The following is a 14,995-nucleotide window of genomic DNA, read 5'->3' on the forward strand; positions in this document are numbered from 1 at the left end:
TTCCGTTTACAGGAATATGCTTCTTAATGCAAATCCAGTGTAGGCTGCAAGTGATGTCCCTGATTAGTCTGTGCCCACTGCACAGATTTATATGGATAGACTCTTTACCTACTTGCATTGAGGCTGTATTTTTCCATAGAGCAGCTCACATACAATACATTCATTCTATGTCAGATACTATATTATAATGAGCAACTCCAGATGAGTAGCCCTGTCAATCATAACCAACATGTTTTTGTTCCGACAAATAAAAAAAATAGTTTGACATTTACTTCTAAAAATCAACACTTTCTATTGTGTGTTATACAACTTTTGTTGAGTGTATAATTTAGATACATTTGAACTATCTCAGAATTTTGTGAAAGCACCAACTGCCATGGTTTAAAACTAGTTAGACTTGTAATGCAAATTGTTTAACTTGTATTCACCATCTTGGTATACATATGTGATTCAACATTGTCACATACATATGCGCTTGTTTTGTTATTTTATATAAATAAACTAAAATAGAAAAAAAAGGAAGACAATATGGTGTTTATGTTGCATTGTTCTTTGAAACCTGATTTGACATATTAAAATTTCACAATTTGCATGTCATTGTATGTGATATAATTTCAAGTTGTACTTGTACATGTTGCTGTGTTTTATTTGCTGACATTATAAAGACTCATGTGTGTGCATTTAATTATCTCGCTACCAGATCTATATTGGTTGATGTTTGCATGTTGTTAATGGAATGGTTTTATTAATTAGTTTGTGATAAATTATTTATTAATTATACTGATAAACTATTTGTATTATTATTCAAAACTGATCAATAAAAATTTGCAATGGAATATAAGTTTTTTGGACTCTTACTACTATCACTTTATATAGGTGTTTCTTACAGCTGAACACAACAAAAAAGCAACTCCATGTGAACTTTATTAACCCTTGAACACTCAGATACACATCTGAAGTGCCATACAAAATCAGAATAAAATGAATACTGTTATAAAAAGATTAGCGTTTAAAAAGCTTTATTTCCACCTCTTAGATACTTATGAGCACCAACCAGCATTAAACTAAAACAGTAAATGAGTAATTAAATGACAGTCACCGAGTGACACAGTTTCTCAGTGACAAGTTTCTTTGTGACACAGATACTTTGTGACACAGTCATTCGTTGAACAGTTATGAAGTGACACAGTTACTCGGTGACAGTTAATCAGTCGCACAGTTCCTCCTTCAGTGGAGCAATGACACAGTTACTCAGTGACACTGTAATTCAGTGACACAGTAACTAAATGACACAGTCACCAAGTGACTCAGTTACTTACTGGCACAGTTACTTATAGACAAGGTAACTCAATGACACATTAAATCAGTTACTCAGTGACCCAGGTACTCTATACTAGGTTAATCAGTATCAGTTCCTCAATCACACAGTTTCTATGTGACAGTTACTCAGTGACACAGTTCCTCAGTGACACAGGAACTCAGCGACACAGGAACTCAGTGTCCAGATACCCAGTGACAGGGTTTATTAGTGACTAAATAACCCAATGACCCAGTTACTCAATGACGCAGTTACAGGATGTAGGATCAAGTAGGATCAAGGAGGTTCACAGGTATTATAAGAACAAATCATGGAATACAACTGAAATCTGTGCCAAAATTTCATGTTGCTTGCAGCATAACCGTTAACTTAATTGCGTTACACATTGAAGTTTTGGCCTGGAACACAGGTTTATTAAATAAAGTAATTCTGATGTATTTCAATTGTCATAAGAAGCATAAAAACTGTCTTTTATGCGCTAGTTGAACTTTTTAAGAAATATTGTTAAAAAAATTATTTAAAGAAAAGCACCACATACCGGTGTGTTTACATCCATAAACATTTAATTGTGAACCAACCCCACAAAGTCATGTGGTCCTGCACCCTGGTTACTCAGTGAAACAGTTACTCAGTGGCACAGTTACTCAGTGACCGAGGTATGCATTGACCCATTGACTGTGACATAGTTACTCAGTGACACAGTAACCCAATGACACAGTTTCTCAATAACACTGTTACTCAGTGACACAGTTACTCAGTGGCACAATTTCTCAGTGACAGAGTAACTTAGGGACACAGTTACTCTGTGACATGGTAACCCAATTACACAGTTTCTAAATGACAATTTTGCTCAGGGACACATTAATTCAGTGGCACAGTTACTCAGTGACACAGTTACTCACTCGACAAAACAGTTCCTCAGTTACTCAGGGAGACTATTACTCAGTGACAGTCACTCATTGACACAGTAACTCGGTGGCATAGTTACTCAGTGACACAGTCACTCACTCGCCAAACAGTCGCTCAGTTACTCCGGGGGACTATTACTCAGTGACAGTCACTCATTGACACAGTAACTCAGTGGCATAGTTACTCAGTAGAACAGGAACTCACTGATACAGTTACTCAATGATAAAGTGACACAGTTACTCAGTGAAACAGTTACTCGACACAGAAACCCAGTGACACTGTTACTCACTCACTTGGAAAAACAGTTACTCAGTGACGCAGTAACTGAGTTTAACAGTAACTCAGTGACACAGTTCTTCAGATACACAGTTACTAAGTGACATACAAACTCAAGTGACCCAGGGACTCAGTAAAACAGTTACCCAATGATGCAGTTACTAAGTGACACAGTTACTCAGTGAAACAGTTACCCACTGACAGTTACTCAGTGACACAAAGTTACTCACTCATTCGGCAAAACATTAACTCAGTTACTCAGGAAAATGTTACTCCGTGACAGTTTCTTGGTTACACATTTACTTAGTGACACAGCAACTCAGTGACACACTTACTTAGTTACTAAGTGACAAAGTTACTCAAACACACAATTACTTAGTGACACAGGTTATCAGTGACACAGTTACTCAGTGACACGGTTACTCAATTACACAGTAACTCAGTGACCCAGGTACTCAGTGACAAAATTACTCAGTGACACAGTTACTCAATTACTCTGGAAAACAGTTACTCAGTGACACATTTATTCAGGGAGAATGTTATTGAGTGACAGTTACTCAGTGACACAGTTTCTCAATGACAAAGTTACTCAGTGACCCAGTTACTCAGTGACACAGTTACTCAGTGACACAGTTACTCAGTGACACAATTACTAGGTGACATATTAACTCAGTGACACATGTACTCGATGTCACAGTAATTCAGTGACAAGTTACTCAGTTACACAGTCACTCATTGAAGATTTACTTTTAGAGTCAGAAACCCGGTGACACAGTTACTCCATGACCATGTATTAATTGACATAGTAACTTAGTGACACTTTTTCTCAATAAAAGGTTACTCAGTGGCATTGTAACTCAGTGAAAATGTACCCAGTGACACAGTTACACAGTGACATGGTTACACAGAGACACAGTTACTCAGTGACTCAATGACACAGTTACTCAGTGGCAAAGTTACTAAGTGGCAAAGTTACTCATTCACTTGACAAAGTTTTTCAGTGACACTGTAAGGCAGTGACAGAGTTACTCAATGACAAATTTACTCAGTGACATAGTTACTCTTTGATACATTTATTCAATGATACATTTACTCAATGACACAGTTACACAGCGACTTAGTTACTTGGCAAAACAGTGACACAGTTACTCAGTGAGGCTGTTACTCAGTAACTCTGTGACATAATTACTGGGTGATATTAATCAGACCAGAGACTTCTGAAAAGTCCACATTTCTAATAATTCATGCTTTTATGTTTCAAAGAATTAATGAACACACTGAATGATGGATCTGTTTTAATTGGATTCCTCTTACAAACTCCTACAAGGGTGTTCATATGCTACCATTGAAAAGGCTATTTGGCTTTTCATCACATGTTATGGAAAATTAAGGAAGTCAACAAGAGCTGTCTCCATCGGAAGACCTATGCCCCCGAAAAACTTTTTTTTAAACCTAAACGCGGACCCTTAGTTCAAGGTCAATGCCAAAGGGGTCAAAATGTTTGTGCGAATGTAAAGGCCTTGTCCATATACATATGTATACTAAATATGAAGGTTGCATCTGAAGCGACATAGAATCATGAGCATTTTTGGAAACCTAAACGCAAAAATGTGACGGAAGGACAGACAGACGGACAGTGCGATCACTATATGCCCTCCTTCGGGGGCATAAAAAACAAATTGCTAAATAATTTGAACAGTTCAGAAACAAATGATACATATGTTTTCATACAACACATAGACATATTTTGTTTGTTTCCCAAACATCTGTAATATAAGGCATCCTTGTGCACAATCTGGTGATGACTTTGGACTTGTACTGGCAGACATACCATATTGAATGAATCGCTAGTCATGGATGTAGATCAACCATCACACATTTGAGGGCCACAGTCAAAACTGGCACTGATTGTATGCATTATCATTATTCATTAACAGTTTGTGAAAAAGCTTAATAATCTTCAGAATTCTCCTTTAGTGAAGATCATACTCACGACCTTCCAGTCTCAAGGCGGACAAAGTATTTAACCAATCAAAGTTTATCAATGAAGGATTTAGTAAGATTAATATGGGTTTTATGTTAGTAGGCTAACATGTTTTCATCAACCAAAACCCAAAGGGAGAGAACTCTTGGATGAGAAGATATAGATTAGCCGCACTAGGCTTAATCCATGTGCTTTAATCCTCATCTCAGATAAGCCTGTGCAGTTCGCACAGGCTGATCCTGGACAACTCTAGTCCCTTTCATGTTGTTTTTTGTTTACACGAAGTCTTGCCTTAAAGATAATCCAGGACAACTCTATCCCCGTTCATGTTGTTTTTTGTTTTCACGAAGTCTTTCCTTAAAGATAATCCAGTGTAGGCAGAAAGTGTCGTCCCTTATAAGCCTGAGGATGCAAATGCATTAAATCCTATTTTCCCTGAGCATGGCTAATGTCTGTCGGCTTGGTTTTGTTTGATTGTTTTAATTTTTCACTGATTTGAACACTTTTTCAGTAATATCACGGTGGTTAATTAACTCCTTCAGTGCTGGAACCGAATTTTGAAGACCTTTTCAAACTGTTTGGATCCAGATGAGACGCAACAGAACGTGACATCTCATCAGGATCGAAACTGTTTGCTATTCTGATAGTATTCTTTGAAACAAAATTGAAGAAAATGCTGATTTTAGAAATTCAGCAGACGTCATTTTAGCAGACAACAAATTTCCCAGCATGCAAAGGGTTAACCAACTCACACTTTTCCTGGTTTTAGCTGGTTTACCAGTACAAGGTGTGTGTAAGTTTGTTAGTAACTTACAATTGCCCTGAAAATATGTTTTACATGAAGATGTTTAACAAAAAAGTACACACACTTTTGTTTTTGTAACATGACTTTTATTTCAAATGAAATTACATATTCTAAAAATACACATACACAAACAGACAATCCCTTATCAACTCTATACATACTACTACAGCTTATTACAGATGCAACTCATTCAGTTTTTCTTTAAGTATTTCATAGCAATGTAAAAGTTACACAAAATGTACACTGAAATAACTACTGCTATGTTTAAACAGATAATGAAATGTAAATCTATATCATTTATACTATAAGCAAACAACTTAACTCTATGTGTAAAAGAAGTCTTGATGACATTAATATGAGCCACGTTCTATGAAAACGGGGCTTAAAGCATGTGCTCGAAGTGTCCTCCCAGATGAGCAAGTGCAGTCAGCATAGAATAATCAGGGACGACACTTTTTTCCTTTACTGGATTTTTGTTACAAGAGAATTCCTTAAAATAAAAATTCTGTAAAGCCAAAAAAGTAGTCCCTGATAATCCTGTGCAGACTAATCTGGGATGACAATTATTTACCAACATGCATAAAGCCTGGTTTCCCAAGAGCGCGTCTCATAAAGTAGTCCCTGATAAGCCTGTGCAGACTAATCTGGGATGACAATTATTTACCAACATGCATAAAGCCTGGTTTCCCAAGGGCGCGTCTCATATAATCATTACATTAATTAGCAAAAATTGTAAGATATTCTCTTATAAATGCCATATCACCATCAATGTACATTGTACAGTAACATGTGTAAAAGCGATGCAACCAATGTACTGACAATATCACCATTCACTAGAAGACAAGTTTAAACATTATACATTCAATTGGGCCCGATTTGTCATTGTCGGCTCGGGTAATACTTACATGTACCGCGGGTACTATTAAGTATACTTACATGTACCCGGTTAAATATACTATAACGTACCCGGGAATTTTAACGCTAAATCGGTCGTTGTCGGCTATTTGTTTTAATTATGTTCACACTTATGTCAATTTTCTGTTAAATGGCCTCTATATTATCGAAACTCATACTCAAAAAGCATGTTGATGCAGGATTTTGTTTAAAGAGAAGTTTGTAAAAAAGATAAACAATATCGTTTTACGGTAGTAGGTAGCGCGTTTTATAACGTCGGATTTTAAGCGGGAATACAACTCGGGTACAGTCTAATATCGACCGGGTACGTTCAAGTATATTTACCGTACCTGGGGTACATGTAAGTATACTTTAGAGTACCGTGGGTACAGGTAAGTAGTACCCGAGCCGACAATGACCAATCGAGCTTCACTTGGCTAGAAGATGAATACAAACATCAAATGGTTGAGCATTTTCCATATAGTAAGCAATTAAAATACCATATAAGATTTCCAGATTGTCTGCACAGGTCCAATTTGAATAGTTATGCACCAACACCAAGACAATTAATTATAAATATTCAATCCATCCATATGTGTTCCATTTTAATGCATTATTATACGGGGAAATAATTGCATCTTTATATAAGTATATGATTAAGTACACAATGTTTAGCACTTAAGAGAATGAAAAATGTATAACAAGCCTTCTTTCGTACAATAATAAATGCGTTGCAAAAACATGTAAAACTGATATTTCCATTTTCTGTCTTGGTCAAGATGCTCTTTAAAAAAGTAAATTTGGTAATCGATTTGATAAAATTAAAATAAAACATATTTACATAAACATATATTACTACAGAAAAGCAAGGCTTTGATAGTATTGCAAGCGAAACAGAAGTCACATACCGATGGAAACTCAAATCACTTTAAGGTCGTCCACTTTTCATAATGCCTGTTATATATATTTTATTTAAAAAATCAGACTTCGATTCGTCTCGGCATTTAAAATATTTGTTTAACATCAACCAGCCGTTTTGACATCTGCAAACATTTTTTGCATGAACCTATTGTTGCTGTTTATGGGTAAAATAAGTTTATTGTTATGTTTTATGTTCATTTCGAAAATGCCAGTATTTTGTGAAATTTTATTTTGAAAATCAGTCACCGGACTATTTTAGACAGTTTACGTCTGCAGAAATAAAGTGTCATGCATAATCCTTACGTCACTTACAGTTTACATGTGTATTTGATTTTGTAACTAAATATTAAATATTAAATTATATTAGAATTGCCTAAGATATAAATTGTTCAAGAAAGTTTGACGAAAGTTTGAACGTTATTATTCCAAATAATTAATACGTTTGTAAACTGCTTCTATGATAAATATGTTGAGTCTAATGATTCTATATTAAATCATATGATTTAAATGTTTATCGGGCAACATATCGCATTTGATAATTATAAATGCACCAGGAACCCAGCAAAGCTGCTCCACATATTGTCCCCGTGATGGTAAAGGTCACCCGAAGATAAAGACCGCACCCAGACCTTTTCCCCCATCGCAACTTGAGCGAAGGCCTGCATGCTGACACAGGCTGCACTATCTTTGTCATAGTGATATGATCTCTGCAACGGTTTCCTTTCATGTGTAATCTCAAGGTAAGCGTACGAGGCTGTATAAGTACAGTACTGTACTGTAAACATGTACACTCCAGCTACAGACGCCGTAAAGTGTCCAGTGGCAGGGTCATATCCTCGACCTTCGTTGACCAGAACGGTCTTGAACACAACAGCCTGGTTGCCAGTGAATGTGTGTTTACCATCAACATTAAGTCGAGCGTGGAAAATCACCAGAGGCACGACAATTTGTTCTGAAAATATAAACATGTGTTATTGAATAATATATCCTATTCTATGTGCGCGTTAATTTCTTTGTGCTGACGATAATGCGAGCGCGAATGCGTGTGCGCGTGCGTGCGTGCGAGTGCGCGTGTGTGGGTGGGTGGGTGCGTGTGTGTGTGTGCCTGCGTGTGTGCATGCGGGCATGTGCGTGTGTGTATGTGTATGCGCGCGTGTGTGTGTGTGTGCGAGCGTACGTGCGTGTGCGTGCGTGTGTGTGCGTGCGTGTGTGTTTGTGTGTGTGTGCGCGCGCGTGCGTGCGTGCGTGCGTGCGTGCGTGTGTGTGTGTGTGTGTGTGTGTGAAAAATAAAGGGAAAACGTTACTTTTGTGTTTAATTTTGAGATTGTTTCGCACACAGTACTGCAAAGTACAAACAATTGAATGTAATTATAAAAATAAAATCATTCATTTGTTATTTCAGTGTATTCGTGATAACTGCAGTTGAATCAGTTTAAATTATTTTCGCTACCCTTTAAGGCTAGTAGTATACATCAAAAACAAAAGTTTCATTAGCTCATGTTAATTACGTATTTAGAGTGTGTCTATATGTATATGTATCGGATAGTTAAAGGTAATAAGAGTGAACATAAGTCACATGAGAGATATGTTCGGTCGAAAGTGTCACGATTATCAACGGATATTGTACAATGGTTAGACCGTAAATAATTCTCCAGTAGGAAGTTGTGAACGTCGTTTTTATAAACGTTTTATGGCACAACTTGAATGCTTTCATTTAATTTCGCAGCTGGTAGGCTCGTTTGTAAACGCTCTAGGCGCTACGAGCAATCCCGACACTTGCAAATGCTCTCATCTGGACGTGAATTCACATTAAGCAAATTATAACTACTTCCGTAAACGTCCATGCGTTGAACGTTTAGCAAATGCTAAACTCGTCCTTCATCGAATTTATTCTGCTATTCGTATACAGACGAGCGAGGAAATTTTTCATTAACATAATCATTTTAGTTTTACAATATTTACTTAAAGCGGGATTATACGATTTTGTATATGTGTTAAATTATTATATATTGATAAAATATGTTACAATAACACAAAATAGGCAAGAAAAATTATACATTGAAGACGAATTTCATAAAATGCAGCTAAGACAAATTAGCGCCCCAAGCCGATTGTGACGAAGATATTTCGTATATATTTTCTTACAATAACCACAGCATTCGTCTATTTAGTAAGTATTCGTGTGTCGTATGATTAGATATCGTTGCAAGAATTTAAAATGAACCGTTAAACTAAATTTAGATTCACATCGTACATGCATGATTTACATGCTGGCGAATTCGACTGTACAGACATTTTCGATTTCAGAATTAGAAATCTGGCTTATTTAGCATTTTTCGACACATGTTCTTCTTAACTTTTATTTTAATTTATATTGAAATGTATGTTTAATAAGTTTTTTACACATGTTATATTAATTAATAAATACTTGATACAATCGTATAATCTCGCTTTAATAACATACTATTATTTAAAAGAATGTGCGTTACACTAGTTTTTTATAAATATTATAGAAAGACTTGTAGAATATTACTAATTTTATAATTACAGCAATTGCTTCGAGTTATATAACTGCATAATAATTTTAACAAAGCAATATCAACCCACCTTAAATCATAACAAGTTTTATTCGTAACTAGTTTTGAAAGCATGGACGCATTTATCGTTCAATGAAATGGCTAACGTAATATTAATGTAAACATGTCAGGCGAAATAATGTCAATAGTTGAACAAACGAAAAGCATTACCTTTCATTGCCTCGAGTTCCTTCTCTGTCTTTGCTACGAGAACCTGCACATTTGTTTTCATTTCGGAAATAGTTTCAGATACATTTGTGATCCCGGAGTTGATGGAATTGTTAAGCCTTTCGTCCATCTCCTTCTTCTTAATTTCCAGTGCAGTCATTGCGTGGTTTAGCTTCACATTCTCCCCTTGTATCGCTTTTAAAGTGTCCTCAACTTTCGCGTGTGTTTCACTTATTTTGTCCAGGGTGTTTTTCAGTGCCAGTTCATTGCTTAGCACTCGTTCGAGAAGGCTTACTTCGTAGTCATACTTGGAACACACGGGACAGGAAGGCTCTGCAGCAAGGGGTGTCCCTAATAGAACCATCAATACGAGCCAGCGCCACATTTTAACTGTTCAATGTTAACGAGTTGAATGTTACTAGAAAAATGGTTCCGAACGTCTTTGCTGAAACAATAAATCGAAATGGAATTTATATCTCTTCTGCGTCGTATTATAGCACTGTCATGCTAAAGTACTTCAGCATATATTCAATCAATCAAGTCATCCAAAAATAGTTCTCTTTAGATGTTGAAGAACACTTGTCTGTTCATTTTATGTTTTGAGCTATTACTTGTGTAAAAAACGGGCTTGATTGCTATTTAATAGTCAGGTCAAGGAGGTAGTGTATTGCCACTTGGTTTCAAAAGCAATACATACGTTAGCGGATTTGTTGTTTGTTTATGTCCAACGAAAGGCATACTTATGTAAATCTTTGATGGTGGGAAGTACTTAACATTTTTATTTATAAGCATACGTCTTAGATGTGGATAAGTATTAAATAATCCAGTTTGAGAGATTTCTAAGAGTCACTTTATTACTTTCTCATATGTTCGGCGTTCGGGGTCATTGCTGTTTCTGGGAATCGTTGAGCTTATCGTCTGTGGTTGTTGTTTTGTTTCTTTGATGATGAGTTTTATGGAAAAGTATAAGTATTTGAATATAATTGTACTAACATCTCTAGAGACATATCTCAAAGAGGTTGAGAGGTTCAGAATAGTTTATTCAAAAACAACACTTACACCACAAGGATTGTAATATGTACTCCAAAAGGCATACATCTATGAGAACTCGACAATTAGTTTTGATTTAAAGTACGATCATAATTTCATCTCTTAAGCTTATGTTAATTTTCCAACATACAACTGGGTGTTGCTGGGGATACTATACATGGTTTGTTGACCTCAAAGAATAAAGAAATCTTAGGATTGTTTACACAGTGTAGCTCAACTTTTATTTCGCACCGACGCTAAATGTCGCACTTGACTTTAAATGTCGCGAGGCTGAAGTAAAATTCCGTACGCCGGAAGCTGGGGTTGGACCCGCCTTGGTGGTGAGCGCGTATAGTAACCACTGCGCTAACTAATAATGGCTGACAGCGTGTTATAGCGTCATAACGACTGTCGACGCTTCATAATTACTGACAACGCCTGATAATAACTGACCACGTCTGATAGCGACTGATCACGCCTTATAATGACTGAAAACCGCTTTATTATGACTTACCACACTTAAATAAGTAATTGGTAATAGTTGTTGATTTATTTTCAAACAAGGTTATGTTTTTAATGGTACGGACTATCGCTGTTTGATCCTGTAATGAATGCTATCAAACAGTTCTGCATTATCAAGACACGTATAAATTATAGTTAAGAAACATAAAGACCCGCGTCATGCAAAAATGCGTCTGTGATTGAATCCTGAACGCCTTGGTGAGAAGCGCGTGTACCAATAACTGCGCTTAAAGGACATGCATATGCTGAGCCTTGTTTTCACACAGCGAAGCTCGTTTTTTTCTCTTTCAAATGCATTGTGCTGATGCAGAACTTAATTTATGATTGGCATTTCGTGACAGGTAAGATATACCTATATCAGGGTCGTGTTATGGAAAAAACGTGCTTAATGCATATGCACAGTTTTAATGCACATGCAAATCTTGGACGACACTTAGCGCACATGCATTTAGACCGATTTTTCCATAACGCGATTTATATATTGTGCAGGTGATTCTCGAAAAGCGAAATAGGTTCGCCGAACGGTTTCCATGTGTGAATCTTGGCCTAATTTTCTACAGTGCGGCCGTTAGTTATGGACGAAATTATCAGTGTGAACTTTGAAACAGCAACCGACATTGTTTGATGTTAAAATCGTTGATAATACACTGATCGATACACTGGACGAACATTTCCGGTACACTCTGGGAAAACAGAAAACCTACTTTGGGTCCAACTGCAAAAAAGTGACCGACCAGGCAGCCTCAAACTGTATGCGGAGCTCAGCCTTAATAGTGACCAGTCAGGCAGCCTCAATCTGTATGCGGAGCTCAGCCTTCGGCTTCGTTCAATATACAATTTTGGGCTGCTTGGCTGGTCAAGATTAAATCGGATGTCATTATTACGCAGTAATCGCTTAGTTCCCGATTCCCTACAGGGATCTCATAATGGAACGGCCAACGTGTAAGGCATTTTTCCTGTCATGTCTTTACATCAGAGTGTGCAAGGCTAGTACTAGTACTAGTATCAGGTAAAAGATGAATGTCTTATTCCGAACGTTGTAATAACAAATATGTGTCGTGCAACTTTGAAGAAAATTGCCATAATGCTAGAGCCCTCGTGGTTTCGGCAGTGACATTTCGACAAAAACACAATACTTCAATAAACGCGCCCCAAACGTTATCTTTCAACGAAGCCCCCAATGACAGCACAAATGTTGCAGAACAAGCATACAGTAAAAAAAACTCAAAGGAAAGGGGCGATCGCGAAATGGCTTTTTTGTACAAGAGAAAGAGACCTCTTGATAAATAGGCACTACTTTTCACAATCACCACGTGCTGAAGGAGATATATGTAAGTGTGTGTGTGTGTGCGTGTGTGTGTGTGTGTGCGTGCGTGCGTGTGTGTGTGTGTGTGTGTGCGTGCGTGCGTGCGTGCGTGTGTGTGTGTGTGTGTGTGTGTGTGTGTGTAAATGGTGGAAACCCACTACCGGTCTTTCGTTACACACCAAACAACCCACTACATATTGGCAACCCACTACACGAAACCTGGTAGTGACTTTGACATTTTGTTTTTTTAGGCTAAATTTGACATTATCTTTATAAAAATGTATTTTTACCATGGAATTGATTTGACGGTTTTTATTCGCAATCGTGTGTTGTACACGCATAGCGATGTTGCCATTTTCATGTGTCACACATTTTGCCCCCATAATTGCGCGCATGCGCGCATATTCCAAAATGTCCTCCAATACCGAGTTCAACGTGATGGGGAATTAAATATAAGGTATTTGTATGCTGAATACGTTATTTTTGAATACGATATTAGGCGGTTAAATAATAAATGTTATTCTTGTTTCAAATAAACCGCACGTTGGCTGTTAAACTGCTTCTTTTCGGATATAAACATACACGATTGAACTAACGAAGGTTGATACAGTCAGTGTATCTATTCCGTCACACCTTACGCTTTTTCGCTGCAAATTTCTCACGTGCGATAGACACATTTCTCTGTTTTCGTATGATGAGAGACACTTTTTTTATCGATAATTTAAGACTTACTTGAATTAAATCGAGCACGTGTAAGTAGGTAAAACCACGCGTGTAAACCTGCACCCGACGTGTCCGTTTGCGATAGCAGAGAAACTATTCCGAATCGCATATCTATTTTTAGATGTGTGCTCTCGGGGGTCATCTCAAAATGATTTTGACTGTCACTTTGAGCAGATTTTTGTACAAAAAGGTATCGAGACATTGTTACAAAATATGGGGTGTAAATAAAAAACACGATTAAGTAATAATTTTACAATTTTATTTCTAGCAAATCAACTGCCTGTTGAAATAACACTTTCAATGCTGGATATTTTTTGCGTGTCTTATCAACAATGTGTTTCAAAGATAACACACACATTCGTGTAGTTGAATCTTTGTTACAAACTGTCTCAAATCATTTTGGCTATTTTGGAAGGCTGAGCTAATTGGATGCAAGTGCTTAAATCCAGTCCATAGACACATTAATTCCAAATCTTGAAATGCAGCATTGAAAGGTTTAAAATCAATAACAAAATAAAAATATATAAAAATATATAATTAACAAACAAGACATAAAGGACTAGCATATTCATTGAGTATATTATCACATATTTTGTGGGGGAAAAAATGAAGTTCGGTGTCAACTTGTTACCAAACAATACATTTGGAATGTCCTAAATTCAATGAGGTTGCAGAAAAAAATGGAAATTTGATAGAGAAGGAAGAAATTGATTTGGTAGGGTAGAAATCATTATGATAAAAGGAGAAATTGCTAAAATGAGTAAATATTACTTTTATCCTAGTGATGTCCTATGTCATCTGCAACAAACATCTAAAATATCTTTATTGTTTGGTTATGTGTTTACTCATTCATACCTGTTACAATTTACAGCAACAATTTAGTTTAAACTTAATAATTTTACAACATTTGGGAAACAAGTTCTTACAGCTTAAGACTATTCCTTCTCAATTCTGCTTCTTAGATACATAACCAGTACTCGTGCTGAAATTTGAATTGTGAAATAATCCAAAGGTTGACGCATTTATCACAGTATTGGAATCCATGCCCTTCGTGTATAGAGTCCGACGCTCTACGTATAAACCATTGTCCTCAACAGGGACAATTAATAGCAGATGATTTGAAAACAGTTGATATCAAATTGCAGATGGCAATGTAGATCAGTTGTTTTTAATTTATTAACCCTTGAAAACATTGTCACAAAGGAATAAATTGCAAATTAAAAAAACATCTTTTTATCACAATATTTACTGATTTTTTCTTCATTACGCAAATATGTGTCAGCAGGGACCAAAAAGATAAGTAAAGAGATCATATTATGAAATAAAATGTAAATATTATGCACAAACAGCAGTACCTCTGCATATAAAAAATGGTGAAGATGCAATAACTCCTTACAATCTGGCCACCTTCCATCTTGTAGCAGATTACTTTCGAAAAGCCTTTACAGATTTTGCTGCCTAGACTACAATGTACTGATGATCTGTTTGTCTTCTGCTTTCCCATGGCAATTGTATCTGCAAATGTAAATGATATAACAAGTGTTAACCCTTTACAATGCAATAA

General features: G+C 36.5%; 2 protein-coding genes across 8 annotated transcripts in view; one reads left to right on the top strand and one right to left on the bottom strand.

Annotated features, from left to right (window-relative positions):
• LOC127863139 (dynein axonemal intermediate chain 3-like) overlaps positions 1-14,995 on the top strand; it is a 110,064-nt gene that overhangs the window by 36,327 nt on the left and 58,742 nt on the right. The gene's annotated exons all lie outside the window — the stretch shown is intronic.
• On the bottom strand, positions 5,265-10,347 carry LOC127863144 (uncharacterized). The gene is made up of 2 exons (XM_052402532.1): positions 9,855-10,347; positions 5,265-8,059 (listed from the first exon to the last, which is right to left on the bottom strand). Exons 1-2 carry the CDS (start codon positions 10,234-10,236, stop codon positions 7,647-7,649), a joined length of 795 nt encoding a protein of 264 aa, XP_052258492.1. The 5' UTR covers positions 10,237-10,347; the 3' UTR covers positions 5,265-7,646.

The sequence above is a fragment of the Dreissena polymorpha genome, unplaced genomic scaffold, assembly GCF_020536995.1.
Source record: "Dreissena polymorpha isolate Duluth1 unplaced genomic scaffold, UMN_Dpol_1.0 chrUn001, whole genome shotgun sequence".
Lineage (NCBI taxonomy): Eukaryota > Metazoa > Mollusca > Bivalvia > Myida > Dreissenidae > Dreissena > Dreissena polymorpha.

Coding starts and splice junctions, on each gene's coding strand:
- LOC127863144 (XM_052402532.1), bottom strand. CDS start 10,236: ATGTGGCGCTGGCTCGTATTGATGGTTCTATTAGGGACACCCCTTGCT. Junction 8,060..9,854: donor GGAACTCGAGGCAATGAAAG/GTAATGCTTTTC, acceptor TTATATTTTCAG/AACAAATTGTCGTGCCTCTG.